This window comes from Cinclus cinclus, chromosome 27 (genome assembly GCF_963662255.1).
Source record: "Cinclus cinclus chromosome 27, bCinCin1.1, whole genome shotgun sequence".
NCBI lineage: Eukaryota > Metazoa > Chordata > Aves > Passeriformes > Cinclidae > Cinclus > Cinclus cinclus.
In genome coordinates this window covers 6,937,144-6,964,553 of record NC_085072.1, presented here as the reverse complement: position 1 = coordinate 6,964,553, position 27,410 = coordinate 6,937,144, and the positions used below count along the sequence as shown (strand labels likewise).

The 27,410-nt window shown below is 49.9% G+C and overlaps 1 protein-coding gene across 1 annotated transcript in view; it reads left to right on the top strand.

The window, feature by feature from the left end:
- Positions 1-1,285: 1,285 nt before the first annotated feature.
- The window catches only part of PKP1 (plakophilin 1), a 44,793-nt gene continuing 18,668 nt past the window's right edge, over positions 1,286-27,410 (top strand). Inside the window, exons 1-3 of the mRNA XM_062509590.1 lie at positions 1,286-1,487; positions 9,171-9,271; positions 20,925-21,346. Of these exons, the coding sequence (XP_062365574.1) occupies positions 1,286-1,487; positions 9,171-9,271; positions 20,925-21,346 (725 nt within the window). The remainder of the gene's footprint in view (positions 1,488-9,170; positions 9,272-20,924; positions 21,347-27,410) is intronic.

The following is a 27,410-nucleotide window of genomic DNA, read 5'->3' as shown; positions in this document are numbered from 1 at the left end:
CAAAACATGAAATGTGGACACAAACCACCAGGGAAACACAAAACCTGATGGATGGGAATGAAAGCATCAGGTCAGACCCTGGGCACTGCTGATTCTCACTGGAGAGAAACTCCACACATCTTTTCTCCCTCAGTTGATCTGTCTGGCAGCACAAAGGGCTCTGCTCCTCTGAGTGTTGGCACAAGCACCCAGGTCCTGGTCCTGGAGCACCCAGGAAGCCTTTACCCTGGGCATCCTCTCCTCAGCCTCCCTTCTGATGGGGACTGCTTCTCTTCTCCAGTATCAGCCTCCTGTGGCTTGGCAGGAGCTTTGTCAGCACTTGCTGTGACCTGAAACTGGTCACACCAGCAGCGAGGTGCTGGGTTCTCTGCAAACCAGTTGCAGTGTGGCTTGGCAGAAGGAGAACTCTCTGCTCCCGTTCATAGCCTGGCATGTCATTTCTTGCACAGCCATTTTATCTCCTTGCTAAATGTCCTCTTTTCCTCCCTGTTACCCCAAGCTGTGTGCAAAGATTGCCCCAACTGTGCCCTGATTTCTCCATAGACCTGTCCCTCAGACTAGTGGGACACCCTCTGGGGAGGGGTCCCTGACTTTCCAGAGGACCTTATCAGGACCCTCCCTGACCCCTGAAGCTGGTGTTCTATGGGAATCCTGTGTTCCTGGGCTTGGAGGGGTGGATTTGCAACCTGTGCTTGCAGAGCTGGGATCTGAATGGGTGCTGTGGGCAGTGTTGCACTTACAGGCAGGGCTATCTCTTGGCACTGAGACTTGGGGCTGATGCAGTTTGGACTGAGGGAAATACTGGAACACAAGAGGAGCCGTGTGGGAGATGCTCCAGCCCACTGGCAAGCAGGGAGCACCGTTTCCTACCCAGACTCAGAGAGCCTCACCCCAACCCTTCTCAGTGACGATGTCCATGCCCAGCCCTCAAGCCCCCCACCGTGCCCACTGCCCACTGGCATCCCCACGTGCCGCTGGCCCCGCGGGCCTGGGCAGGGGCTGGGGGCAGGCTCGGGCCCGGAGCTGCCCTGAAGCAGCTGGGGGTGCCTGGGCTGGCGGGGAGCGCGTGGGTGTGTGCGGGCAGGGCTGTATATCCAGTCTGGCAGAGGGTGTGACTGCTCACACGCCGGGGAGCCGAGCTGCGAGCCGCAGCCCTGAGACACCCTGGGCCAGGGGACGTATGGCAAGGAGGGGTCTGGGGGACTAAGCCCAGCACAGACGGTGTTCAGTGCCTCGTGTTGTCCGTGTGAGTGAAGTGCAGCCCCTGTGCCTGCCATCTCCAGCCATGCTGCACTCCCCACTGAAAACAGCACTGGCCTATGAGTGCTTCCAGGACCAGGCCAGCTCCACGCTGGCCCTGCCCTCGGACCACAAGCTGAAAACCAAGGGCACGGGCAAGCAGCGGGTCCAGGAGCAGGTGATGATGACGGTCAAGAGGCAGAAGCAAAAGTCATCAGTGTCATCAAGCGTGGGCCATTCAAACCGAGGTAAAGTCCTGCAGCGAGGGGACTGGGGTGGGGCTGGTGCTCTGAGGTGCTTTGGTGGGGTTTGTGGAGGGGCGACAGATTGCTTTGCTTCTCTCCTGGGTCACCTCAGGCAGGTGGTGCAAAGATCTCCTGAATTGCACGGAAGGGTTTAGGACAGGACACAGAGCTGGATGCATCAACTCCTTCCTGGCTGGAGCTGATCCCTGGGAGTGCTGCTCTGCCCCACATCCCTGAGGCACTTGGACATTTCAGTATGGTGCCATAACCAATTTTTCCCTGGCTCTAAAGTTGGAGTAGCTGTCTGGTTTTGCAAATCCTTCCTCTGCAAGCGCCCCCATGGCTGGAATTCCCTGCCACCCCCTCCTATGGATGGGCAAAGCTGACAGTGCTTCTCCTCCACCCTGCTATGGCTGGGGCTGGGGCTTTGCTGCCTCATGAGTGCTGGGCAGGTACAGAACAGGAGGCTGTGCCCACACACAGGACACAAACCTCACCTTGGGATTTGCCTCTGGAACTCCCAACATATCTCCCGTTTGCAGACTGAGAAGTGTGGAGTGTCTGGGACCCCTGGTGGGAGTGGTAGGAAGGATATGAGCTGGGAGAAGTGTCCCTCGTGTTGGTTGGTGGGTGTGTTTCACAGCCCCCTCCACTTTGCTCGTGTTGGGGTCCAGGTGGCCATTCCACCTCTGTGCACTGAGTGTGTGCCACACAAACAAGCGATCAGCTGAGTCCTACAGCCTGGTGTCCTGCTGGAACCCCCTCCTCTTTGGATCAGGGCTTGGCAAATGGTTCTCTCTGCCATCCATGTGTCTGGAGAAAGCTGATCTTGGAGGCAAAACCCAGCTTTCCCCAGCTGGAAGCTGAGAGAGCCCAGAAGGTTGGGACAACCTCTGTGCAAAACCTCCTGGTTCTTGGAGGTGCTTTGCCCAGCATCCACAGAGAGCTCTGGACTGGCTGAATCCACCAGGGAGAGGAAGCCCCGAGCTTTGGGGGCCATAGGGGTGTGTTCAGCTGAATCTGGAGTGACCAGCATAGAGGGCAGTCCTGGGTGAGCTGGGCCAGGCTCCAATACCTCTTTTGGGAGCTGTGCCTTGTCCAGCAGCTCTTCCAAGCTGCATTGTGAGGCTGAATCCTGAGCTGCTGAGGTGCCATGGTCCAGAGACATGTTTGGGGCTGGATTAGTGAGAGAAGCTGGGTGGCTGGGGGCTGCTGGGGGAAGTGTGGAGGTGGTTGCTTCCACGGGAGCTGTCTCTGCTCTGGGAACTGCAGCTGCTGGAACAGAGGGAATGGAGCAGCTCCAGAGCAAGGGCAGGTGGGCTCTGCCAGGAACCTGCTTCCTCTGTTTTTGTGGACGCAGACTCCAACGGGTGAGGATAGGCTGAGGCACAGAGATCTTTCCTCTGCCACCAAAGTGGAAGATGGGAATCTCCTCCCACCTTCAGAAGGTTTATTGCTTAAGGTGTTACAGTGACAAAGTAAAATACACTGCTGGATGAGCTGAGGGGCTCTGCATGGAGAGGGTAGTGGGCAGAGGAATCCATAGGCAGGAAGAAAGGGAGACAGTGGGGGATTATGCTGCTTGGAGAGGAGCCCAGGTGAAACCTCTGGGGAAAAAAAAATAGCGCATTCCCAAACCGCCTGTTTCTGCTCAGCAAGCTAAACCCCTCCTCCAGACACTCTGGGGAATGTCTGGGAATGGGAATTGCGTGGAAATGTGCAGCTCTGGTTTCTGTGTCCCAGGGAAGCTGAGTCACATCCCACTCCCAGGAGTTGCCTCAAAGCACAGGGCCCTGGCCCTCCCTCCCCTTGTTCCTACCAGGGGTGGTTGGCCAGCAAAGGTCCTGGGGGCTGATTCATCCCAGTGCATTCCTGGATGGAATCCCAGAAGGGTGAGAAGTTGCTGTTTATTCCCAGGGTTGTCTCCTGGTTAGTGTTGGAGTGGGTCAGGCTCAGCTTTCAGGTGTTGGGTGTTACATCTCTTGCCCAAAAATCAGGTGGACAGCCCTGATGAGAAAAATTAGTGTTCCTACAAAGAGGCTATGTGGATTCTGCCTGTCCAAACCCTCATCCAGCTTCAGCTCCCTACATCCCCTGGGATTTCTCAGAGATGTTCCTCAGAGGCTGCACAAGCTGGGGAGTTCCCAAAGCCCCCTTACAAGTGCCTGAGTGCTTTGCTCCCTTTGCTCCCAGACAGTCCCAGAATGGGGCTGGGTAGGTGTTGGGCCAGGTCCAGGTTTGTTGCTGTGTTTGGAGCTGTGGTTTGAGCTGGAGCTGGAGCATGGCCCAGAGCTTCCCCTAGCTGCAGGAACCACGTCCTGGTGTGTGCAGGATGGGGAACACGGACATGCACACACCCTCATGCACACAGGAGGGTAGGGTGCTGTACCCCATCACTGGAGTTCCTTTAAGGGTGTTGGCATACACTCCCTCACTATTCCAGGGATCGATGGAGCCATAAATGAGTTAGTTGGTGATTTGGAGTCCAGCAGGTCAAGGTGTTGCAGCCACTTTGGAGATCTGGTGTCCCCAGGGCAGGGTGGCCAATCTGGGCCCAAACTGGTGTGCACTGAGGTGGGAGAGTGAGCAAAACCTGCTGCCAGCAGAATACTCCTGAGCCCAGTGGGGCCTTGGCTCAGCACAGCAGCTACAGCTGTTCCCAAGGGTGACTGTGGATTCTGGGATTTGTGGGGTTTGTAGGGTCTGTGGTATCTGTGGGGTCTCTCCACTTTGGGGCTTGGGTCTCTCCTCTTTGGGGGTTGGGTCTGTGGGCTCTGCTCTAGGGCTTATCTGTCCTTCTCCCCATGGCAAGACCAAACTAGATGGCTCCTCATGAATTTGTGAGTAATGCACTTTTCCAGGGAAAATGAATTTCAGTGGTGTGGCAGAGGAAAAGGCCAGGCAAAGCTGAACCAGCTCCTTATATCCATTAGCTCTGCTCTACAAAGTCCTCTGGCTGAAGGAAAATGCTGCCAGTGATTTGTCACTGAGGAGACACATCCAAGGAGATCCAGCTCTCCTATGGCTGAGCTGGGACTGAGAAATTTCTGTGCTGGCTGTGGCTAAAAGGAGAGTAATTCTACCAAGGTCTGATGGGACCCCTCCTGGCTTTGGTGGGGATCAGGGCTCTGATGTGAAGGGGAGATTTGGGGGATAAAAAGTATTTAAGACTTCTGTAACTTCCCCCAGCTTGAGATGATTCAGTGAAAGTTTCCACTCTTCCACAAACCTTAGATTATTGGGATACAAAAAATCCCCAAGCCCATTAGCTCATAGGCCAGAAAACAGAACTGGAGTTTTGTCATCCCTGCAGGTATCTCAGTGTCTGGGATTTCACTGACACTTCTCTCCTAGAAGGCACCCAGGCTTTGGTTTGTGCCTCCCACAGGCCTCTGCTCTCCCTGTGTTTTCCTATGTTTAATCATCCTTATTGTTTAAAGCCGTGCATAGTTTATGATTTAACTTGCCAAGCCTGCACTGCGAGTGACTGGTTCTTGTCTTGCCTTTCCTTGCCACAGATTAATATTTATTAACAGACATCCTCTTCCACAATCTCCACATTGGCTCTGTGTGTCCGGCTGGCTTGGGAAAATGGCACTTTGAACACAGCTCTCCTCCTGCCATCAGTGCCAGCTGCAAGAGAGGAGAGTTGCCTTTGAGAAAAGGAAATAACTCATCAAGAGCAGCTACACTGGGTTCGATGGTAGCCTCATTTTGCTCTGCAATAATGGATAACAGGGATGGAGAAGGGCATGAGGGCAGTGGGAGCAGTGTAGGGGCGGTCACAGATGCTCTGCAAGGTCTTGCACTTCTTATCTGTTGTAATTGATTTTATCCTCGTGAATTGTCCCATTGAAGATAAAAGAGATTTTAAAGTGCCTAAGTCTTAAAGGAGATGTCATGGGGGAATGATAATCCCCAGATGTCATTGGGGGGTGTGGGAATCTGAGCAGCTTTCAGGGTTGCTTTCTGCCCATGTGGTCACTGAGAGGCTGCACCTCACCTGTGTGGTTCTACCACATCTTTCCAGCTCTGTCCCAGCTGTTGAGGGTCCTCTGTCATGAGGAAAACCTGAGGGAGCTGGGGGGGGGGTCAGCCTGGAGAAAAGGAGGCTCTGGGGGGCCCTTCTGGCTCTGCACAACTCCCTGATACGAGGGGCCAGCTGGGAGAGTCGGGCTCTTCTCCCAGGGAACAGGGACAGGACCAGAGGAAATTACCTCAGGCTGTGCCAGGGGAGGTTCAGGTTGGATATGGGGAAAAAATTCTTCATGGAAAGGGTGGTGAAGCCCTGGAACAGCTGCCCAGGGCAGTGGTGGAGTCACTGGAACTGTTCAGAAGATGTGTGGATGTGGCACTTGGGACATGGGTTAGTGGTGAACATGACAGTGCTGGGGGAGTGGTTGGACTCTTTGATCTTAGAGGACTTTTCCAACCTCAGTGATTCTGTGATTCTGTGATTCTGTGTTATCTACTCTGAGTACAGTGGTTTGAATTGGCTCTGTGTTTGCCTAAGTGCACATGGGCCCTTCAGGGACCTAAAGAGATGCTTGGATGACAGCAACTGGGACACAGACCTATGGACATAGCCAGAAAAAAGCACAAGGGAGGACATCTCTGACTAAGAGCATTTTTCACCCTGGCCCAAATGGTTTTATGTGATTGCCTGGGTTTATCCCAAATTCCAAGGACCTGTGACCAGATTTTGTGGTCTTTACTCCTGAGGTGTTTGAAAAGAGGGATCTCCTTCCTGTCCCTGAGGGGTGGGGATATAGCTCCCAGCTGGCTGTCAAGATAAACCAAGCAGAGAAGTGTCCAAACCTGCACAAAGATCGAGTTTTCTTCAGCCACCTCCACCAGAAAATCCCCAGGTTCTTCCTAGCTTCAAGACTTAGCTCTTCAAGCAATAAATCCCAGTTGAGTGGTGGCAGGAGAAGCATCTTCTCCAACCAGCAGAGTGACTTCAAAATGCCTTGAACATTTGAGGTTCTGTGTAATTATGTGTTTATAAGCTCTTATGTACAAGTTCTGAGAGGTGAAGGCAACCCTTCCACCACTGGAGAACATAAATTTGAACCAGCTGCCTGATCTCCTGAATTTGGCCACATAGAGGTGAATTTATTGCAGAGAGTTACAGATGTGCCTAAACTGGCTTATTCTGGGTGTCTCCTTGCTCTAACCCTAAAGTCTGGAGTGCATGGCAGGAACAGATCCTGAAAGGAAAAGTGTGGTCCCCAGTTAGGACTGCTCAGAGGGACCTGTAAATCAGGCACAGAACCCGTTTTTAGAGATACACACTCAGGAAAATGCTCCAGGTGCTCACATCTGCAGTTACAGGATGTTTACAGAGAACAAGAAGCTGATTTGAGGAAGGAATTCCTGGGAGCTTATCATGGAATGGCTTTACCTTATTGCTCAGAATTATGGTTATCTGATAACTCTGTGTCCTGGGGAATCACCTGGCCCAAACTCACCACTTCCAGCACTGCCTTGCTGCTGCTGAGGTCCATCACTGATGTCCTGATGTGGAGTTGAAGGGAAATCCCAGGGTGGAGAGGGAGCACAAGGTGAAGGACATGACTGAATCTCCAGTTGCATTTCCATGGCCACTTCCTTGCCTTGTTCTGCTGTGCAGCTTTATGCGCACAAGGCACTCAGGGCTGGGGAGATCAGGATGAGGAGCAGAGTCCACTGAGTCTCCAGACTACGGAAAAGGAGCTCCTGTGGTTTCCTGCACAGCTGCAGGGCTGGGAGCCGACCTGGCTGTTGCTTGTTCTCCATCCAGTGATGTTCTCCAGGTGCAGTCCTGCTGACAATAGAAAGCAAATCTTATTATTTACACCACGTCCACAGGAATCATCTTCCTGAGAAAATGCAAGATTTTTTAGCCACAAACCAAATCACCATAACAGGTTCTGGGTGCCTCAGGCAGGGCAATAAATAAGGTTTATTCCAAGGATCAGTGGCTGGAGGAGACCTGAGTGGCTCCAGGGCCTTTGTGGTCGAGCTTATCCAGTTTATCTCAGAGATGAGTCTTATCAAACAATCACAGAGATTAGGAAATTTCTGACATTACCCACCAGTTTAGGTGCATAAGTTAGGACAGGTAAGTCCTGATTTTGTACTTTGTTAGACATTCAGAGCTTCCCCTGGAAGTTAATTGGAATGTAGAGTTTGCACTTCCTCATAACGGGACCTGGGATGCCAGAATTATTGAGCACTTCTGAAAATGAAACTGAAATCACCCTACATTCTTTTGGACCATCCAAAGGGGGTTAAGGGAATTCCATTGTGGAAAGAGAATGATTCACTTTATTTGTCTTGTAGTGATGAATGTGGCATTGAATAAAATACTTTTAGGAGAGATCCAAAGGTTGCAGTGCTGGAGATTGCTGGGATAGCTCTTGGAGGGGCTGGGGTGGGTAAATCCAAACTCTGATTAAAGCACTGAGAAATAGGAAATAGGAGAAATAGGGAAAATGGCTGATGAGTTCCTTCTGATCCAAGGTATTTGCATCTTTAAAAAACATATCTGAGACCCAGCCTCACTTATCTCTCGAGCATCCCAAAAATAATGATGGAGCTCTATAAATTTTCAGGAAAAGAAAGTATAGACATACAAAGATGTTTTAGAGATGAGATTGGAATTCAAAGAGTGCAGTGAGGTTTTGTAGTTTTTGAACATTTTAAATCCCCAGGTGTTAAATAGACTTGATGATCCTTTATCCACGGTGTTTGTTAGTGACCACTGATTGATTTTAGCAAGCCTTGCTCAGGCTTCTCATGCTGATGGGATTGGTGGGATTCAGACATGGAGTGGACTGCTGAAAGGGTCAGGTGTAGGCTTTGCCTTCAGAGAGGGGAATTCTATTTACTACAATGGCCAGACATTCCGGGACATGTAGCACAAAATATCATCAGGTTCCTCTCATACGACAATTTGGAGGCCATCAAGTTGATCAGAGGAAAGGAACTCCTCACCTGAGAGGAAAGGCTGAGAAACTGGGATTGTTCAGCCCTAGAGAAGAGAACCTTTGGGGTGACCTAATTGTGACCTTCCAGTACCTGAAGGAACTGGCAGGAAGCATGGAGAGAGATTATTTACAAAGGCCTGGAGGGACAGGACAAGGGGGAATGGCTTCCCTCTGCCAGAGGGCAGGATTGGATGGGATATTGGGAAGGATTTGTTCCCTGTGAGGTTGAGGAGGCCCTGGCATAGGATGCCCAGAGAAGCTGTGGCTGCCCCATCCCTGGCAGTGGCCAAGGCCAGGCTGGATGGAGCACAGAGCAACCTGGGACAGTGGAAGGTGTCCCTGCCCATGGCAGGGATGGAACAGGATGAGCTTTAAGGTCCAACCCAAACCATTCTGGGATTCTGTGATGTCAGATACTGGCCCTGTCTTCGACCCTTTCTCCTCCTCTGCTTTGGGTTTTATGGCACTTGGTCTTATGTGCTGCAAATCTTGGGGTGGTTTAGGGGGTGTGTGGTGTGAGGGCTGGAGTTCCCAGCAGTGACAAGGGTTCCCCTTGCTGCCTGTATTCCCTAGGTTCCTGTTGAGATTTATAACTGTCACTTTACCACAACTAAACTTGCTGTTAAAAAAGTGCTTTGTGCTCTGAAAGGGGCCTGCTGGAATCTTTTCTCCTGGGAATGCTTTCTCATGCTGACTATGCCTTTTCCATTTGCAGGTTCCATGTACGATTGTTTAGCTGATGGTTATGGCTATGGAACATCCCGGGGCAGCTACTACACCAAAACCCAGACAGGGAACAGCAACTGGGGTTACCCGGTAAGACACTCCTTGTTCTGGGAATTCTGACATAGTCTGAGGTGACCTGGACAGGAAGAACTTCTCACAGTCATGCAGGGAGGTCACAGTGCTTCAGAAACTTGCCCGGGTGGGATCCTGGCTCTCTGAAAGGGATTCAGTGCAGTCAGTGGATGAGGAGGATTGAGGGTTCCAAAAAGGTTTCATGTGGGGATTTTAGAGTGGACAAGATTTAGTTTGGATTTGTAGGTTGATACCTGATGGCATGAGAGTTTGGAAGCAGCCTGAGAGGTCAGGACTGGGTTCAGACTTTCACAGCTCAATTCAAGTCTGGAGCACATCCAGGAGTTCCCATCTTTGTTTGCGTGCACCAAAACATGGCTGTGAATGACATGAATGTGACTGGGGAATGTGGATCAGGGGATTTGCTTTAGAACTGTGCTGCTGTTCCCAACCTCAGTGCTGCTGCAGACCCTTCCCAGATATTCTCTGTGCTTGCAAAAAAGGGGCTGCAGTTCTTCCACAGTGATTTCCAAAAAAATTATTGCAGATTTCCAGAAAAAGCACAGGTGAGATGGTAGCCGTCTTTGTGCAGTGTGAGTCTGGACATCCCACAGAGCTGCTGGTCCTTGGTGACAGATCTCTGGTACACAGGGTATCACTCCAAACCATTCCACAGTCCACTGGGACAACCTGTGCTCATGCTGCCCCTCCATTTCAGGCCTGTATTCTGCTCTTCCCTGCTTTTCATCAGCTCTAAAGTAGAAAGGAGCAATTCACAGATCTGGGATTTGAATATGAGAAAAGCAAAGGGCTCCTTTCAACAATTCTAGAACTGTAAAGCAGCTCTGTGTCAGCCATGAAAGGCTTGAACCAGGAAAGGTTTTGGTGGCTCTAAGCACACAGACAGTGGTTGCCAGATCCTCTGCCTGTTCAGAGCACCAGTATTCCTCAGCTTCAGAAGGATTTATCTGGGTCTTCCCTAATGGCCTTATCATAGCATGATGGCTTCAAGGCAGTGGTGTCACTTGCTGAGTTTGCATCACTGGGTATTCCATAGGAAAACTGGGAGCACTGGAGTGTATTTTAAATGTTTATTTCCAGCCTGTCTGTTGGCCCATTTCAGTGTCTTTTCCTGCGCTTGTTAAATCCTGGCCAGGGGGGCTTCTTTCCCCAGAAGGGCAAAGTATGTTCAGAGGAGGCACCAAGTTGATGGGGAGATGGAGAATTCTGCTTTGGGGGAAGACTGGGGGAGTTGGGATTGTTCAGCTTGGAGAAGAGAAGCTTTGGGGTGACTGTACTGTAGCCTTGCAGTACCTGAAGGAATTACCGGAAAGATGAAGAGAGATTATTTTCAAGGGATGGATTGACAGGACAAGGGGAAATGGCTTTCCACTGCCAAAGGGCAGAGTTAGATGGAATACTCTTCCTTGTGAGGGATGGAAGAAAATCTCTGTGAGGGTGGTGAGGCCCTGGCACAAGATGCCCAGAGAAGCTGTGGCTGCCCCATTCCTGGCAGTGGCCAAGGCCAGGTTGGACAGGGCTTAGAGCAGCCTGGGATAGTGGAAGATGTCCCTGCCCATGGCAGGGGTTGGAACTGGATGGGCTTTGAGGCCCCTTCCAACCCAAACCCCACTGAGGGTTTCCAACCCAAGTCCCATTCTGGGACTCTGGGATTCTGTGATGGGTCAGAGCACAGGTCCATTCATCCAGGTGTCCTGTCTCTATCCCTAAGACAGTGGTGGAGCCCTGCAGAGGGTCCAGCCATGGTAACCAGGCAGGGTTTTTGTGGCCACCAGAAAAGTGCAACTGAGGTAGCTCCCAAGGCAGAGGTGGAGCACCTGAGCTTCACAAGTCAAACAACTGGGATGTTTTGTTTTGATGATATGTTGCTGTTTGCCTATTGTGATTCCTGAATGGAGTTTGCTGTGCTTTGTCCAAGCAAAATTGCTCTCTTCCAGCCATTCCAAGGGTCTGTAGGTGGGTTTTTTTGTTTAAGAGGGAGGAAGTGAAGGCCCAGCTCTGCTCATGCTGGTAAGGTGCTACTGCAGCTCCTGTTGCTGGTGTGAGGGTTATTGTTTTCTGTTAATTCCTGATCTTGTTCCAAATCTTGTAGCAGCTGGACAAATGCTGGGTAGGTGGGAATACCACTGGCTGCTCGGGGTTTCTGTCAGCAGTGTTGGTGTTCTGGGGAACAGCTGGAAAGTGGTGGTGAAGGTGATGAAGGTCAGGACCTCCATTATACACCAGCTGGACACAACAGTTCAGTCCCTTCAGGCTCACCGGGGATTTAGACAGCTCTTTCTATTCTCTGAGAGACTCCTCTGCACTTACTGAAGAGGGAAGGTCTTTCTGCAAATTTAACTGTCATGCAGGTCTTTAATTCTAAACATTTTTGATGAAGGCCTTCAGGATCTGGATTAATTTATCAAAAAGACTGGGATCTGTGAAGGATTCACAGTAAAATTTGTCTTACCTAACTGAGTCTATCTGAGAATCAACCATTTAGTCCTGACTAGTTGTCTGATTCCTCCCCTGGCCAACAAAGAAAGAGGTAGGGGCGGTGATTCATCTCCTCTATCTGGGAAATCTGTCAGGTCAGGATGAATCAGCCCCCCTGGATCCATATCTCCTGCCACTGGAGCTGGATGGAGCAGGGAGATGAGTGCACAGGGAGATGACTGCACTCGGGGCAAGCAGTCCCAGGTGCCACTGACACTTTGGAACATATACCCTCAAGTCTAAATGTGCTTAACAAGCTCAACAAACAGCAGACTCCCTAGCCACACTGAGCAGCTTCATCCAGACATCATTAAAGGTTCCACACATCTGCCACCAGCCTCCAACTTGGGATAACTTCTGCTTTTGTCTACAGACCTTTTTGAAGTCTGTGTAGGTTCTGGGCTTCCTAAAAAATGTTTCCTGTTTGTAATTCCTGGGTTGTAAGACATGAAACCAAAGATAAAGCAAATCTGTTTCTGAAGTCAAAATTGCTGGATTTATTTCCAGCTGGAGCTGGTGCTGTGAATGTGTCTGATAAGTGACAAAGTCTTTTGAGATGCACAGGCAAACTCAGATACTTTAGGGAAGTGTCACAGTGTAATATTGAGGGGAATGACTGACTCCCAGTTCCCCTGGAGTTAAAAAGGTAGTGGGGAATCCATGTCCAGGGTGTTGCTCCACAGCACCTGCACCTGAGACACTGCTCTTGGAGTGCCCTAATCTAAGGCACTTCCTCACATTGTGACACTAAAGGTGTCCTGTCCCACCCACAGCTCTTAAAAGCTGCTGTCCCCCACTTCTTCCTTTTGTCTTGTTTTGTGTCTTCCTGGAAATGTCAAACTTTTCACTTCTGTGTTTTCTTCCCAATCTTGTGAGACTGATGTTCAAATATTAGAGTAAGAAAAATGATGGATCTGGAGGAAGAGCTCTTTCTGGATCATTCAGTTTGGAACAGGCTGCCCAGGGCAGTGGTGAGGTCCCCAGCCCTGGAAGTGTTCAAAAACTTGTGGATGTGGCTCTTGAGGACATGGTTTAGGGTGAATGTGGCAATGTTGGGTTAATGATTGGATTCATTGATCTTAGAGGGCTTTTCCAATTAAATGATTCCATGATTCTTTGTTTCTAACACTTTGGATTAAACTCTTTTATTCACCCATTATTATAGATTATTTTCTGTGAAATTCCCTTGTGGGGTGCCTCATTTGCAACATCACTGTCCCCAGTGAGCACTTTCTCACTGCCAGTGCAAGGGGCACCAAGCCAGTGGGGCCACTCCAGAACCTTGGAGACACTTGGAGGGCAGTGGGTTTGCTCTTGGCTGCAGCATTTCCTTGGCTCATGTGTCAGGGGCTGGCTCAGCCCTCAAGGATGTTCAGCCTTTGGGAATTCCTTTGCTCAGAGACCACACTAAGATGGGAGGATCTGTAACTGCAAACCCTTCTGGGTCAGGGTGATACCTCAACCCAGGTGCTTGGAGCCTTAGAGGTATTTGTCCCCCTGCTACCACTGTGAGCTACAAGTGGCCAGCAGTTCTCAAAGCCCTTCAGCCTCAGGAACTGTGTCCCAGTGTGAGCAACACCTCAGGTCCCACAGGAGGGTCAGTGGTGACTGACACTGACTGACCCACCAGAAACTACTACCTGAAACCCATGAAGAAGGAGAAAGATGAACACCAAAAGAAACACCACCCAAAATCCTCCATCTTGTCCCATAGCCATTGCTATACTATAAAACCCTCAAATTTAAAACCCTTCACCATGTGAAAGCACACACTTCTATTTCACTACATACCTGTGATTTTAATTTCATCACTCAAATGTGGGAGCCTTCTCCAAGGCCTCAGGTGAAAAGTAGTGTTCTCCAGAGGACCAGTGCCAGAAAGCACAGAAAGCTCAAAACCCCAGGTTTCTGGGATCCAACAGTGACCACCATTTACACAGACAAACCCAGGGAAGGGTTAAGGAAGCTGGACTGGGCACCTAGAGCAGTGCAGTCATGGCAGAAGCCTCAGCATGAGCCTCACCCTTGTCTCTCTCAGCTCAGTTCACACCAAAATGGAATCTCTCCAGCACTTTTGCAAAGCCACAGCCACAGTTGGGTGGTCCCCAGGTTGCAGGGTCCTTGGTGGTCAGCCTAGCTACAGGCACAGTTTTGGAGAGGCACAGCCAAACACACAGAGGGCAGCACGTGTGGTGCCATCAGCAAAGACCTCTGAGGTTCAGTTCTCACCCTGTTATTGCCTGGGTCTGCTGGGTTGGCAGGTCCATCGCTGGCAGGGAGTCGGGGCATTCCCAGGTCTCACAGCATCACCAAGATGAGGCAGGACCAGGACAAGGTACAGAACCCTCCTGGCTCTCCATGCTTCTGCTTCCACAAGAAGGAAATCCCCCACATGATGTGGATATGTACAGTGTGTCGCCCAGTACTGTCCCCAGTGAGGGCAAACAAACCCTGGATGTGCTGGGGAGGGACTCTCAGGTGTGTCCTGTCTCCAGCAGATCCTTATCCCCACAGAGCTGAGCTGAGGCTTTCACAGAATCACAGGATCACTAAGATTGGAAAAGGCCTCTAAGATCATTGAGTCCAATCTTTGACCAATCACCACCGAGTGCCAGGTCCAGTCATTTCTTGAACACCTCCAGGGACTCCACCACTGCCCTGGCAGACCATTCCAATGTTTAACAACTGTTTCCATGAAGAAATTCCTCCTGATGTCCAACCGGAACCTTCCCTGCCACAACTTGATGCCGTTTCCTCCTGTCCTGTCTCTTGTTCCCTGGGAGCAGAGCTTGACCCCTCTGTTTGTCCCCTCCTGTCAGGGAGTTGTGCAGAGCCACAAGGTCCCCCCTGAGCCTCCTTTTCTCCAGGCTGAGCCCCTTTCCCATCTCCCTCAGCTGCTCTTGGTGCTCCAGACCCTTCCACAGCTCTGTTCCCTTCTCAGGACAAGCTCCAGACCCTCATTGTCTCTCTTCCAGGAGGGCCCAGGTGTTACTTTAGCAACACCTCTGGGAGCAGCCATGCTCCCAGACCAAGGAATATTCGGCTGGCCTGATAGTGCTGGATTAAAGCAGATAACTGTAGTAATTAGATCCATTATGGCACTAATGAGAAACACACACTGGTGATCCCTCTGTACCAGAGACTCTGAATATTTTTAACCAAAAGTGCTCTGTGGGAGGAAGAGCCAGAGCTTTCTCTCCCAAGAGCACTACCTGAATAAGATCACTGTTGTTCTTGCCTGCCTTTGCCTCTTCAGACAATACCTCTCATTGACAGTGGGAGCTTTGTTCCATAAGGATTTCGGGTCAAAATTTGTTTGTTGTGACGATACATCCAAGCTTAAACAAACCCCGAAAGAGAGTGGTTTGGATAATCGTGCCAGAGAAAACAAAGGTTTAGAGTCACTGCACGTCATTGCTTGGTCAGAGCCAAGTGTCCCTGGGAGGTTTGCACGAGGCTTTAGGTTTTGGAACAGCAAGTTGGGAATTGCCTTCCTCAGCCAGAGCCAATGGAACCAGCAAGACCTAAATCTCAGCTGAATGAGAAGAAAAGAGATGAAAAATCATAGGGAAAGGCAGCTGCTGGGAGAGATGGGAAGGAGCATTTCAGAAATAGATAAACAATGTATTTGCTGGTTTTGCAATTTTACTCCCTGCCATGGAGGGAGCAGCACTCAGAGGATTTCGCAAGGAGCATGAGGAGCTCTCCCCACCCAGCACTCAGGGTGGGACCTGCTCAGGTTGCATCTCCTGTGCTTTGCCCTCCAGCCTGGGAGAAACCTGCTCCTGACGTGTTTATACGGAGCCCTCACTTCTCTGTCTGCTGCTCTAGAAACAAACAAATTGCAAGGGAAAAAAATCCAGGCAGGTAATGAACTGATGGCGTCCTCAGATGCAGAATCAGAACCACCCAGTTCTCTGGGAGGGCTCTGACGTGGGAAGGCAGAGCTGGATCCAAGCACCATTCCTGGGCTGGTGCACCTTGCTCCCTGCTTCTGCTTCTCTGAAAATTAGGGGGAGGACTGAGACTTTTCCTGCTGAGCAGAAGGGTTTATGGAAGAAAAAGCCAGAAAAGGACTCATGGCTGATAGCTGGGGAAATGCCATTTTGGCTTTCTCTCTAGAACCTGTTTTATTCCAGCCGAAATAAGAGGTTAAAGACGTTTGTTTACCTGTCTCATGTGTTGGATAGTCCACCTGTTGTTCCTAGAACATACTGCAGGCTGAGAACTGGAGATCCACAAATGCTCATTCATTTAAAGACAGCTCTGTCCTGTTGCTAGGGAGAGAAGCACTTCCTCCCTGGGCCTGACAGGAGCACCAGTGCCACCAGTGCTCATCTCCAGTGCCGTTCCTTCTCCCTGCCTTCTCTGTCTGATGTGAATGAACAGCTCCAGAGGCCTGGCCTCACACAGACAGACTCATTTCACAGTGAGGAGGAGAAGTTCAAGCTAAAATTCAGAATGTCAAGTGGCCTGGCTGCACCTGAGCATCCTCTTGCATCCTAAAGCCACAGGGGACTTCCAGGGCCTGATGGAATATCTGGAATCAGAATCAGAGGATCATAGGATCGCAGAAGGATTTGGGTTGGAAGGGACCCTAAAGATCATCTCATTCCACCCCCTTCCACTAGCCCAGGTTGCTCCAAGCCCCGTCCAACCTGGCCTTGGGCACTTCCAGGGATGGGGCAGCCATAGCTTCTCTGGTCAGTCTGTGCCAGGGCCTCTCCACATTCACAGGGAAGAATTTCTTCCCAAAATCCCATCTAACCCCACCCTCTGGCAGTTTGAAGCCATTCCCCTTGTCACTCCAGTTCCTGATGAAGGGTCCCTCTCTACCTTCCTTGTAGCCCTTCAGATCTTGGAAGGTGCTGTGAGGTCTCCACACAACCTTCTTTTCTCCAGGCTGAACATTCCCGGCTGTCCCAGCCTGTCTCTACCGGGGAGGTGTTCCAGTCCCCTGATCAGCTTGGTGGCTTCTTCTGGACTTGCTCCAACAGTTCCAGGTCCTCTTTATGTTTGGAGCACCAGAACTGTGCAGAGTATTCCAGGTGTGGTGTCACAAGAGCAGAGTAGATGTGAGAATCCTTTCCCTCCCTGCAGCCCACGCTGGGGGATGAGCCCAGGACATGGATGATTTTCTGGGCTGCCAGTGCACATTGCCAATGAGTTGTGTGCTGGAAGGAGACACCTTCCAAGCTTCTACTACTTCTTAGCTCCCATGGGGAAAAGCCTCAGTGACAGCCTGACCCCTTCAAAATGCTTCCCAGATCCTGCAGTGCAGAGAGAATCACTGCCTTCTGTCTCCACCCCGCTTTGGGGGACTTCTTGGTCTTTCCCAACATTTTCCTACACTCCTAAAGGGCAGAGGTGTGGATTGGGCACACCATGCACACACCCATGGGCAGTGTGCAGATGCAGTTTGCAGCGTTAGAAAATCTGGGCACTGATGAGGTCTGAAGGCCAGAGACTGATTCTTCCCTTTCACTGCTGCTCTTCTGCACAGGGAGAGCTCCCTGCACACAGAGTGGCATCAGCAGAAGTTGGGAGATGTTGTCAGGCAGCTCTTTAAACCACAGACTGTGTGACAGCATCACCTTCTCCCTCAGAGATGGCATCTCTCCAGACACAGAGTGCTTCCCTTCTTCCTTGCTGGGCATCCTGTCTCACTGATGGCTGCAGGGAATTCCATTCCCTTGGCCACATTTGCTCCAGTGCTAGAAGTGACGGTCTCCAACACAGAGATTTAGGTTTTAGTGTGGGGAAGCTGCTCTAAGGCACAAGACAGGGCATTTTGCCAGGAACTGGAAAGGATCAGGTCAGCCCCAGCCGTGCAAGGATTCATAGACTCTTTGGCAAGGACTGAGGTGTGGAGCTGGTAGGACAATTCTCATCAATCTGGAGCCATTGGATCAGGCTTCTGCTGCAAAAAGGAATTCTGACATACCCATTAGGTCCGTGCCACTTGAAAGAGATTAAAATCAGCCAAGCATCTGGTAGAATCAGCAATAAAAGTCGTGGACTGCCTTTGGTAATGAGCTTCACATCACACGGGAACGATTTTCCCATGAGTTTGCAAAAGGCTCCCCCGCCCTGCCGGGACCTGCTTGGACTTGCAGCCCAAGGCTCATGTGTTGCAGAAAGGTGTCTTTGCAAACAGCTTCACCCATGTTGGGGCTGCCACGGAGGAGGACAATGCTATAGCCACTCTAAAAGCCAGCAGGAAATCTAGAACCCATGATTCTGTCTCAGTAAACAGAGGTGCACTCCCCCTCCCCTCAGTGAGTGCACTGCAGAGCAAATCCCAGCTTTAGATAAACAAGTTCCTCTTCCAGCCTTCCCTGAGTCAGTTTCAGTGGATGCCCAGGGGCTCCACAGCTCTGCCAAGCTCCTGACAGCCCTACAGAATAATCCCATCTTAAACTGACTCATAAAGAAAACCAGCATCCAACAAGCTGCACTTGGTCCTGCAGCCGCTGCCAGCGGCTCCACTGAGCAAAGTCCACCCTGCACCTTCCCACTGCAGGCCTGTCCATCCCTCACTGTCCCCAGGGTTTCTGAACCCAGGAAAATGAATTGAAATGAGGATGATATCACCTCAGAAGGACATATATTCTAGATCATGACTTCATGGAAGGTCACTGCTGTTGCTATGTGTGTGCGGCATCCCAAGCAAAACTGGGATGAAGAGAGCCTGTGTATGTGGCCATCCTGGATTGTATCCTGGGCAGAAGAGGGCTTGTTCCAGTGCCAGAGAGCCCCTGAGACTCATCACATTCTACTCTGATGTGCCTCACCCTGTCTCTTCTTTTCACCTGCCATCTGTCCTTCCAAACCCCAGGAGCTCTGTAGGAGGCTCCAAACCTGCCCCTGCCCCACTCACCACCGGGTTTGTTCTGTGTCCTCTGGAGAAGTCACTGCGAGAATCTGCTCCCCTTTTGCCTCCTGGCAGCAATTCACCTGTTTAGATGCACATCTGAAAGTCTGTGAACTACTCAAATAACAGTGATCTGGGCATCAGCAGAGTTGGACTAAAGGGTTTAGTCCCACCCAGGTGGTGCCAGGGAGCCCCTTGGGAAGGGATTCTGCCGTTACCTCTGCAGCTCTCTGGGACACAGCTGAGAGGATTCCCTGCATTCCTGAAGATCAGTTTGTTAATGGAAATATTTGGCTTAATTAATTAACATAATGACAATTCTGCAGAGTGTTGGAGGCAGGAATGATAGTGTGCTGGAGCTGGGATAGAGTTAGGGCAGAGCTGAGGAACTCAGGGTGAGCTGCCAGAGGATTCCCATTTCTCTGTCATAGAGTTTCTAGGTTAGGAAATATGGATTTTTTTTTTCCAGTGACATGAACTGTTACACCAGGCACAGGCATTTCACAATTCCAATGAAATTATTAGGAGCCAGTGTTGACTTTTCTCTCCCAGCCAAAGGGACCCTTGGGTGCCCTTTGCAAACAGCGACACTCAAAGTGCCACTGTTTAGAGTTTGATGAGAAAAAATCAGTTTGATCCAACAGGAGACCAGGGATGAGTTTTCCCAGGATAATCAAAGGGGAATGGGGCAGGCAGTTTTATTCCTTAGTTCTTTTTATCCCTCTTTGCTGTATGTCTTGGAGATCTCTTTGCCAGACTGCTGAGGGGATGCAGAGCACAAACTCAGCATCATGGGGCAAACAGCACTAAAACAGTTTAATTTCTTTTGCTTTCTGGTCTACACATCTGAACCAGCTGTCTCTCACTGGGACATAACCCTGCAGGCTCCTGCAAGCCAGCAATGACATCCCAAAGATTTAACATTGCAGAAGAAGATTGAATTCAATCCTGGTGTGGCAAACTTGATGCAAATCTGGAGGACTTCTGGTGAAGGCATTTTGAACTGAGAGCAGGACAGCTAAAGCCATCTTTTTGTTTTCCTAATTGTAGATGGTTTATTTTACCATCTTTTATCCTTTCTTTTTTACCTCCTGTCTTAGTCATCTCAATTTTTATTGCACATTCCCCATTGTTCCCAGAGCATCCCATTATCTGAGCAGATACTACACGCCTTGTAACTCATAAGCAGATATTAATTGTCTCCACTTGTTTCTTGGCACAGTTTGATTCAAGAGTCCCTTCTTACTCATTTTTCACTCCCTTTACTCCCTTTCTAAGGACCTAACAGATGGGAGGTGAAGAAAAGAGCATAAGGAAATTAAAAATAAATGCAGGCGCTGCTGGAAGGTCAGAATGGGGCATCAAGCTCCATGATGGTGAGAGATGTGCACTGAGCTCCTGTAGTTACACGGTGGGTTAGACCCTGTGTGTTGGGAATAAAGCACTTTCTCTATTGCCAGGGTCACATTTCAGCTTTCAGTTTGTGAAAAACAAGGTTTAGTTTCTTGGTAGATTTAAAAAAGTTTAATAAAAGACAATAAGAGACAATAAAGCAAAAGGTTACAACGGCCAGGTGCTTGGCATTTCACAAAGAGCACAGTTTAACTTAGAAAACATTTTGTTAAATGCATTAACTTATTGCATATTTATAGACCTTTCATGCATTATTTAAAATTATCCCTTCTAATCTGTAAATCAACATTTTTGCTTCTTTTTTCTTTGTGGCTCTTTCTTGTTGGTGTACTCTTTGACAACGGAGATCAATAAATTTTTTCCTTGCAGTTTTGCTGTTTGTCACCTCTGTTTTAATTCAGATAGGATAATCTAGGAATGTGAATTTTTTTTAATTTTTTTTTTACTATTTTCTGAGTTAGTTACATGAACAAAAGCTTTTTACATCACTGTGTTATAGTCCAAGAAAAAAATATATTTATCACACTACTATTTCTAAGTTTTGTTAATAGCAGAACTAAAATAAACTATATTAATTCAGCAAAGTGTTCCAACATTATACATTCAGCATTCATTTTAATATTTGTGAAAAGCCAATAACATAATATGTAGTTATAACAAGTTCTGCTTTGAAGCTCCTGGATCCCACATCCTGATCCCTCAGTGTCCCTGAAATCCAGGTGGGGTTTGGCACCTTTGTAAGGGCTGCAGGTTGGATAACGTCCCAAAAATTTTGGGCACGAAAGTGCTTGAGAGGCCCAGGAAAGCAGTAACAGCCAGCGAGGGTGGGCGCGGCGGCGCAGAGCTGCAGCTCAGCCCTAACCCGCTGTGTTTGGTGTTTGGCAGCTGTACAACGGGACGCTGAAGCGGGATGTGGAGAGTCGGCGCTACAGCTCCTACAGCCAGATGGAGGGCTGGGCCAGCCGGGCCCACGGCAAGGCCCTGTGCAGCCCCCGGGCTGGCAGCGACTACTGCTTCGTGCAGAACATCAAGAGCAGCCGCAGCGAGCCCGACCTGTACTGCGAGCCGCCCCGCGGAACCCTGCGCAAGGCCCACGGCGGCGGCCGGGCCGAGCACAAGGCCACCCTCAACCGCCAGAGCATCTACAGCAGCTGCAGCACCCAGCAGGGTACCAGCAGGACCAGTAAAAAAATGCCAGCACGAGCCCTGTCCTGCCCCTCGAGCAACAAGCCCGACGTGGTCTATGCCCAGCCCATGATGAGCTGCAAGCAGGACGGGGTCTACGGTCAGCCCCAGTCCAGCTCCAAGTAAGTGCTCTGAGCCTGAGGGAGTGTGGGCAGTGCTGGGCGGCTCTGTCCATCAGAGCCCTGAGCTGCCTTAGAGCCACTGGAGAGCCCTTACGGTGCATCCTGCAGCACTGACAGTGGGTCAGAGGGCTCACTCTTAAGAGCTTTGTTTCCTGGGCTGTGGAGGGGAACTGATAGAACTGGCTCAGTGCAGGTGTCTCTGCTGTAGGTCTGTGATATTAGGCAACACAATCCTTCAAGTGTCTGTGGTGGCATTGACCCATAACAATATGAGGATGGCGGGGGGGGTGAAGAGCAGAAGGCCTGGTGTGCAGTCAGGGTGTCTCTCCTGGCTGTCCTCCTGCTTCAATCTGGCCGAAAACTTATCAAAAAAAAAATGTCTTGGAAGGAGTGAGATCCTGAGGATCTGACTCAGAGCAGAGCTGAGAGCCTACTAAGCAGTGGTGTTTCCCTCCTTTCTTTCCACCCAGCCCCTGCTTCATTTGCAAATTTCTGATTTGGGTTCCAGAAAAAAACTGAGTCATAAATTGAAATGAATACCCTAATTGAAATAATCTGACTAATCAGGAGCCAGTGGAAGCTGTTCAATTCCTTCCTGTCCAGACCATCCAGTCCCATTTGGGGTAGGAAATATATAAGGGTAGCATGGTCCATCATGTTTGATCATCAGATCCCTTCTTGTAGATGTTGCCTACAAGCACAGGGCATGTAAAACACGGCAGAGAGCTCAGACCCTCCCAAGAATGTACCTGTGAATGCAGCAGAGCTCCCACTGACAATCACCTGGTTTGGGTGGTGACTGAACACTGGCCCAATGCCCTGTGCTACCTCCAGCTCTGGAGCACTGACGTTTGGTTGCAGTTTTGGGAGAGACTTGGTCTGCACAAACCATAGTCTTGGAAGCCTTGGAAGGCCATGGTCTGCATGTTTTGAACTGCAAAACATTGCAGTGAAAGTTGGAGAAGGAGGGGCTGCAGCTTCCACAAGAGTCCCCAGGGCTGCTGCACCATAACGCAGGACTTGCTCTGTGCCAGCCCAGAAGCTCTCACAACTCCCTGTCAGAGGGGGAATTTTGTTGCACAATCCCTAAAAGCTCCCAAACTCTTTCCTAGGGGTCCCTGGTCCCAAAAAGAAATTTTCCAGTGCAGGATATGTGTGAGACTGTTTATCAGGGCTCACAGACTTTGTCACAACTCCCACAAAAGGCCTGAAACTGTTGAGCCATTGCCCAAAGGAATGATGGAGATACTGAGAAAATCCCCTTCCCCGTCAGCAGCATGAGCCAAACCATGCCCTTTTTGACATCTGAATGTCCCAGGTTACTCTGGCTAAGCCTCCCTCCTTTGGGATTGAGTAGGAGGTGTGTCACAGAGCATGGATGCCAAGAAACGTCACTGTCCCATTAGAACATTATCATGTTCCTTGGCTGCCCATGTGCCCTGTTACTCTATGTTCGACAAATGCCAATTAGCCCTGACCAGCCCAGAGCACTGATGGCCTTGGCTTGCTGCTGTCAGCAGCTCTGTAAATCCTCTGGAACAGAAACCAGGGCTGTTACACAAACTAGAAGTGATTTGTTCTAGGGAATTTTTCACTGAAGATCAGAAAAGTATAGTGGGAAGGATGGCAGGATGCCTGAACTCCAGGCTGAAGCTGCCTTCTCCTAGGGAGGAGACAGCTTTGGAGCAATTTGGCAGGCTCTGGGCAAAGCCACCTCAGGGTATTGGTCATGGCTTTGGAGAGGTCACTTGGAGAAAGATGGCATTTTATGAGAGGAGAGCTGCTGTTGTGAGGGATCCTCTCCAGCTCAGGCTGCCCTTGGTTAGGGAGTGGTTCCATTTACACAGTCCTGGCTTGGGGCACGGCTCATCTGGCAGAACTGGTTCTGCTGTGGAAACCCCAGGCTTCAAGTCAGGCTTCAGTCTGGGCTTCGAGTTGTGGGCTCATGGATGTGTCCCCTGGGTGAATCTGATGTGGCTGTGGCACAGCCCCTGCTCTGCCTGAAGCTCTTCAGAGCTGGACTGGTGCAGGGGACACCTGGTATAGAAGTTGTGCTCAGAGGGGAGGAGGTTGAGAGCAGCTGTCCTGAAAGCTTTGGAGACATACAAAGGAGTTGTCATCTTTGGAAAAATTACTATTTTGGATAACTCTTAGCTCTCAGAAGTGTCTTGCAGGGCACTGTTGGCCTTGCTCTCAATGTGCTCTTGTTGGGGAAGGGCTTCTGAGGTGGGTCAGGAACATGTCTGGGCTCTCCTTGCTGTGTAGGGCTGTTGTGTCTGGAGGATTCTCCACTTGGAGATTTCAATCTTCCCTTGGCTCCCCTGATGTTGAGTAAGGAGAGCTTTGCTTGTAGGTACCCCATTATTAACCTCCACATGCAGGGACAGGGCTCAGCTGGGTCACAGCTGCTGCCAGTTCCCAGTCTGGGGCTCTGTCCTTGCATTCTGGTCATTCTCCAGGTGGAGTTCGTGCCTTTGTGACAGAGAATTCTGTGTTTGAATAGAGAATTTGTGGTTTTGTGCTGCAGATCTCCTGTTTTGGGATGTGTTGGATGTCTTGTCTGCAGGCTTGCAAACAGCCTGCAAGAGCCGGGGGAGGGCTGGGTGCTTTCCATGCTTTCTGAGGATGGGTGGATTTCATGATCCATGGGGTGAACTGAAGTGATCCATGGGGTGATTTCCATTGCTGTGAGAGGGATTGCAGTGAGACCTGTGATCCACTGGGTCTGTCTGTGGTACAAAACTCTGTAATGCCCCTTGATGGTGTCAGTAGTGGCTCAATAATGGTGCTTCTCAGGCATTCTCTGCTGTGGATCTGGTCTCCCTGGGTGGTGTGAGAGGAAACATTGGTTACTGCATGTTCTTTGGTGGTGAGAGTGGTGTGTGGGTATCAAAATTCTGAGTGTGCAAGAACTGTCAAACTGTCTGTGCTGAGCACTCCCTCTGCATCTGCTGACCAAGTTATTTAATTTTTGCAACTCTTCTTGACCATGTGATTGCTGCCATTTATTGATCTGGCTTTGGCTGTGTGAGACAGGGAAGAGCTGCCTCTGATAACTGATATCCCTCAGAGTCCTCCCTCTTATAGCAGCAACTCTGACCAAAGCCCCTTTCTTCCAGCTGCCTGATGAGCAGTGTAACACTAAAATTTTTTCAGGAAAAGCCTTCTATGATTCCCTGATATCACGTCAGAGGGGTTTACTCACCCCATGCTATTGGTTCTGGTGATGAAATCTGAGTTCTGCACTGTTTGTCACATCAGGAGGTTGAACACAATTGAAAACTCATGCAGTTTATTCTCCTCTACCAGCCCTGTTGTCATGATCCTGCCTCAGTGAGCAGAGAGGGACCTTCTCATGTCCATTCCATTTCTTCCATGAAGAACTTCTTCACAGAAAGGGGTTGTTATACATTGGAAGAGGCTGCCCAGGGAGGTGGTGGAGTCCTCATCCCGAGAGGTGCTCAAGGATGTGGCACTGGGCTGGGTGACAAGGTGAGGGTTGGCCACAGGTGGACTTGATGGTCTCCAAGGTCTTTGCCAACATCTGGGATTCTGGGATTCCAGACATACTTCTCTATAACCACTCAGAGACTTGAGCCTTGGTAATCATTATGTCATATCTGGATCAACATTTTCAAGCTCAGCACCTCTGGCCTGGGCTCAGATGTTCAGGGTTGTTCCAGTGGCTCCTGCCGATAGGCTGCTCTCAATGAGCAGCACTTACATTGCCAAAATACAGCTCTCTGGAGTCTGGTAGAGCTGGAGGAATTTTCTTGGTGTCCAGGACTCCCTCTTCTCCACAGAACCCTTCTCCTTCCTGATCTCCTGTGACATCCCCCAGACCTGCAGCATTTCGCCCTGGAAGCTGCAGCACCAGTGATTCCAGCAGCTGGTGGAGACAACCCGTGTTTGTCCACTTTTAACCATTTCCTCTGCTGGGTGGCACTTGCAGCATGCCCCAGGTGACAGGGTAGCACCCTGAGCAGGCAGCTTTTGCCTAAATTACATGTTGCAATGTTATTGGTGTTATTGATACTATTTATGCCCACTCATGATAAAAGTTTCTTCATCCTGCTTGGTCATCAGGGAGCAATGATGAGAAGCAGTAACAAACAATGGAATGTTTAATTCTCCTAGGAAATTTGGAGTCTTTGTGCCCCTCCAGCTGGAACCTGGGGTACAAGAAAGCTGTGTCCACCAAGGACTGACATTGTATTAGTTCTGCTTCGAGCTGTTGTACTTTGTGCTTCAGGGCCACATGGGACAGACAGGGCTGGGCAAGCTGGTGGCCTTGGTGTCTGTGGCCCTGCAGTGGCCTGAGCTGGTCACACCACTTCAGGAAATGCCTCTGTTTGAGCTGAGGCATCTGCCCCCTAATAAAGTCAACACCTCTTGCTGATGTCAGGGAATCCCAGATGTCTGAGCTGGAAATATGGCTGAGAGCCTGGACTCATTCCACCCCTGGACAAGGACTGGGGGTATTCTCCTTTGGGAGCACAGAATGGGGAGCTGGGTGTCTGCAGGCAGTCTCTGGCTCAGGGTTTGCTGATCTGGATCAGAAGCCTCTAATGGCCACCTGCAAACCCACACTTACCTTTGGCCCCACTGGGAGATGTGGATGCTCTTCCATTTGGAGTAGTCTGTGTGGAGGAGACTGAAACACCTCATTAGAGACCCTGTGGAAGCAAGTGTCTCTCCAGGCACCTGGGAATCTGTAACATCTCAGAGTTGCTCTGTCAAAGGTCTTGGATGCCTCAGCTGGCAGCTGTGGAGGGGGCAGTAAAGACTGTGGCAAGCCTTTGGGTTTTCTTAGTTTCATATTTGGCTCTGGTGACACTGACCTGGCCCCAGCTGACCTGCTGCAGTCCCTGTGCTGTGGCTAAAGCTCAGGGACAATGTGTCCCCCAAAACCATTCCCCCCTGAGATCGGCTTCCCTGGAAGTAGTGCAAACAGAGAGAAGGACAGGAGTTATAGAAATAGGTAATGTACCAAGGGTGTTTTCTGATCCATCTCTTGTCTTTTGGGGTAATTAATGGTGATCAATATCAAAACAGTAATACTTCGGGGCTGAGCCACGCAGTGAAAGCAGAAACGACTGTGATGAAAAGCACCTTCATTTTGGCTTGTTTTTTTTGGGATAAAATGCTGGGATGTGCTAAACACTGTTTTGAGTCTCTACTCTGATTTAATTAATGAACAATGGAATTCGTTAAGAGTTTTCTGGCTTCCTCCTCTCTTGGGACTTGTAGCCCTAACAAGCAGGATGGTGACTTAGATAGGAATTAACGCAAAACAATCTACTCATTAAACATAAGGGAATTTGCCTTTTTCTGATACTGATCCTCTTCAGTATTTGTTTGCCTTCCACTCCAGAATCTGATCTTCTTTGTCTCCACTGAAAAATTTCCAGCTGAGGTCTCTTCCTAGTCTGCTTCTTTCTTGTGGAAGGACAGCCTTTGAAGCTCTTCTACCAGACACGTTGCCCAGGCTGGAGATGTCTCAGTCCAAGAGTTTCTCTTGAAGCAGGTTGTTGTTCCCACAGTGTGAATCTGGTTGGGAATATCCCTGACTGGCTGAGGAACAATTCCCCCCTTTGTGGGACTTTGCCAAGGTGATTTTATTCTCAGATAGAAGAAAACCCTGCTGTTTCACGGACATTGTAATGAAGCCTGGATGCTGACCTGCTGTGAATTTCTGCTGAGGAGACAGCAGAAAAAAGGGAACCTTCCCAATCTTCTCTCACAGAACAGCACCTGCATCCCCAGTTTTTCCCAGCTGGAGAGGGTTTGTCCCTCTATGGAGTGGATGTAAAGAAAATTGCCTTCCTTGAGCAGCTGGACCAAGTGGACAGAAAAAGCTGGACCTTCTGTCTCAGAAAAAGTGCATCTGGTTCAATAATTGTACAGGAAAATAGATCACTATGGTTACATGGCCACAGACCTGGTATTTTTACCAATCTGCCTCTCTTCCCACACCTCTAGTCCAGGTCCCATTTCCCAAAGGAGAAGTCCCTCCCTGGTGCAGGATCCATCAGTTCTCAGCTCAATCATCTCAGGAGCATGA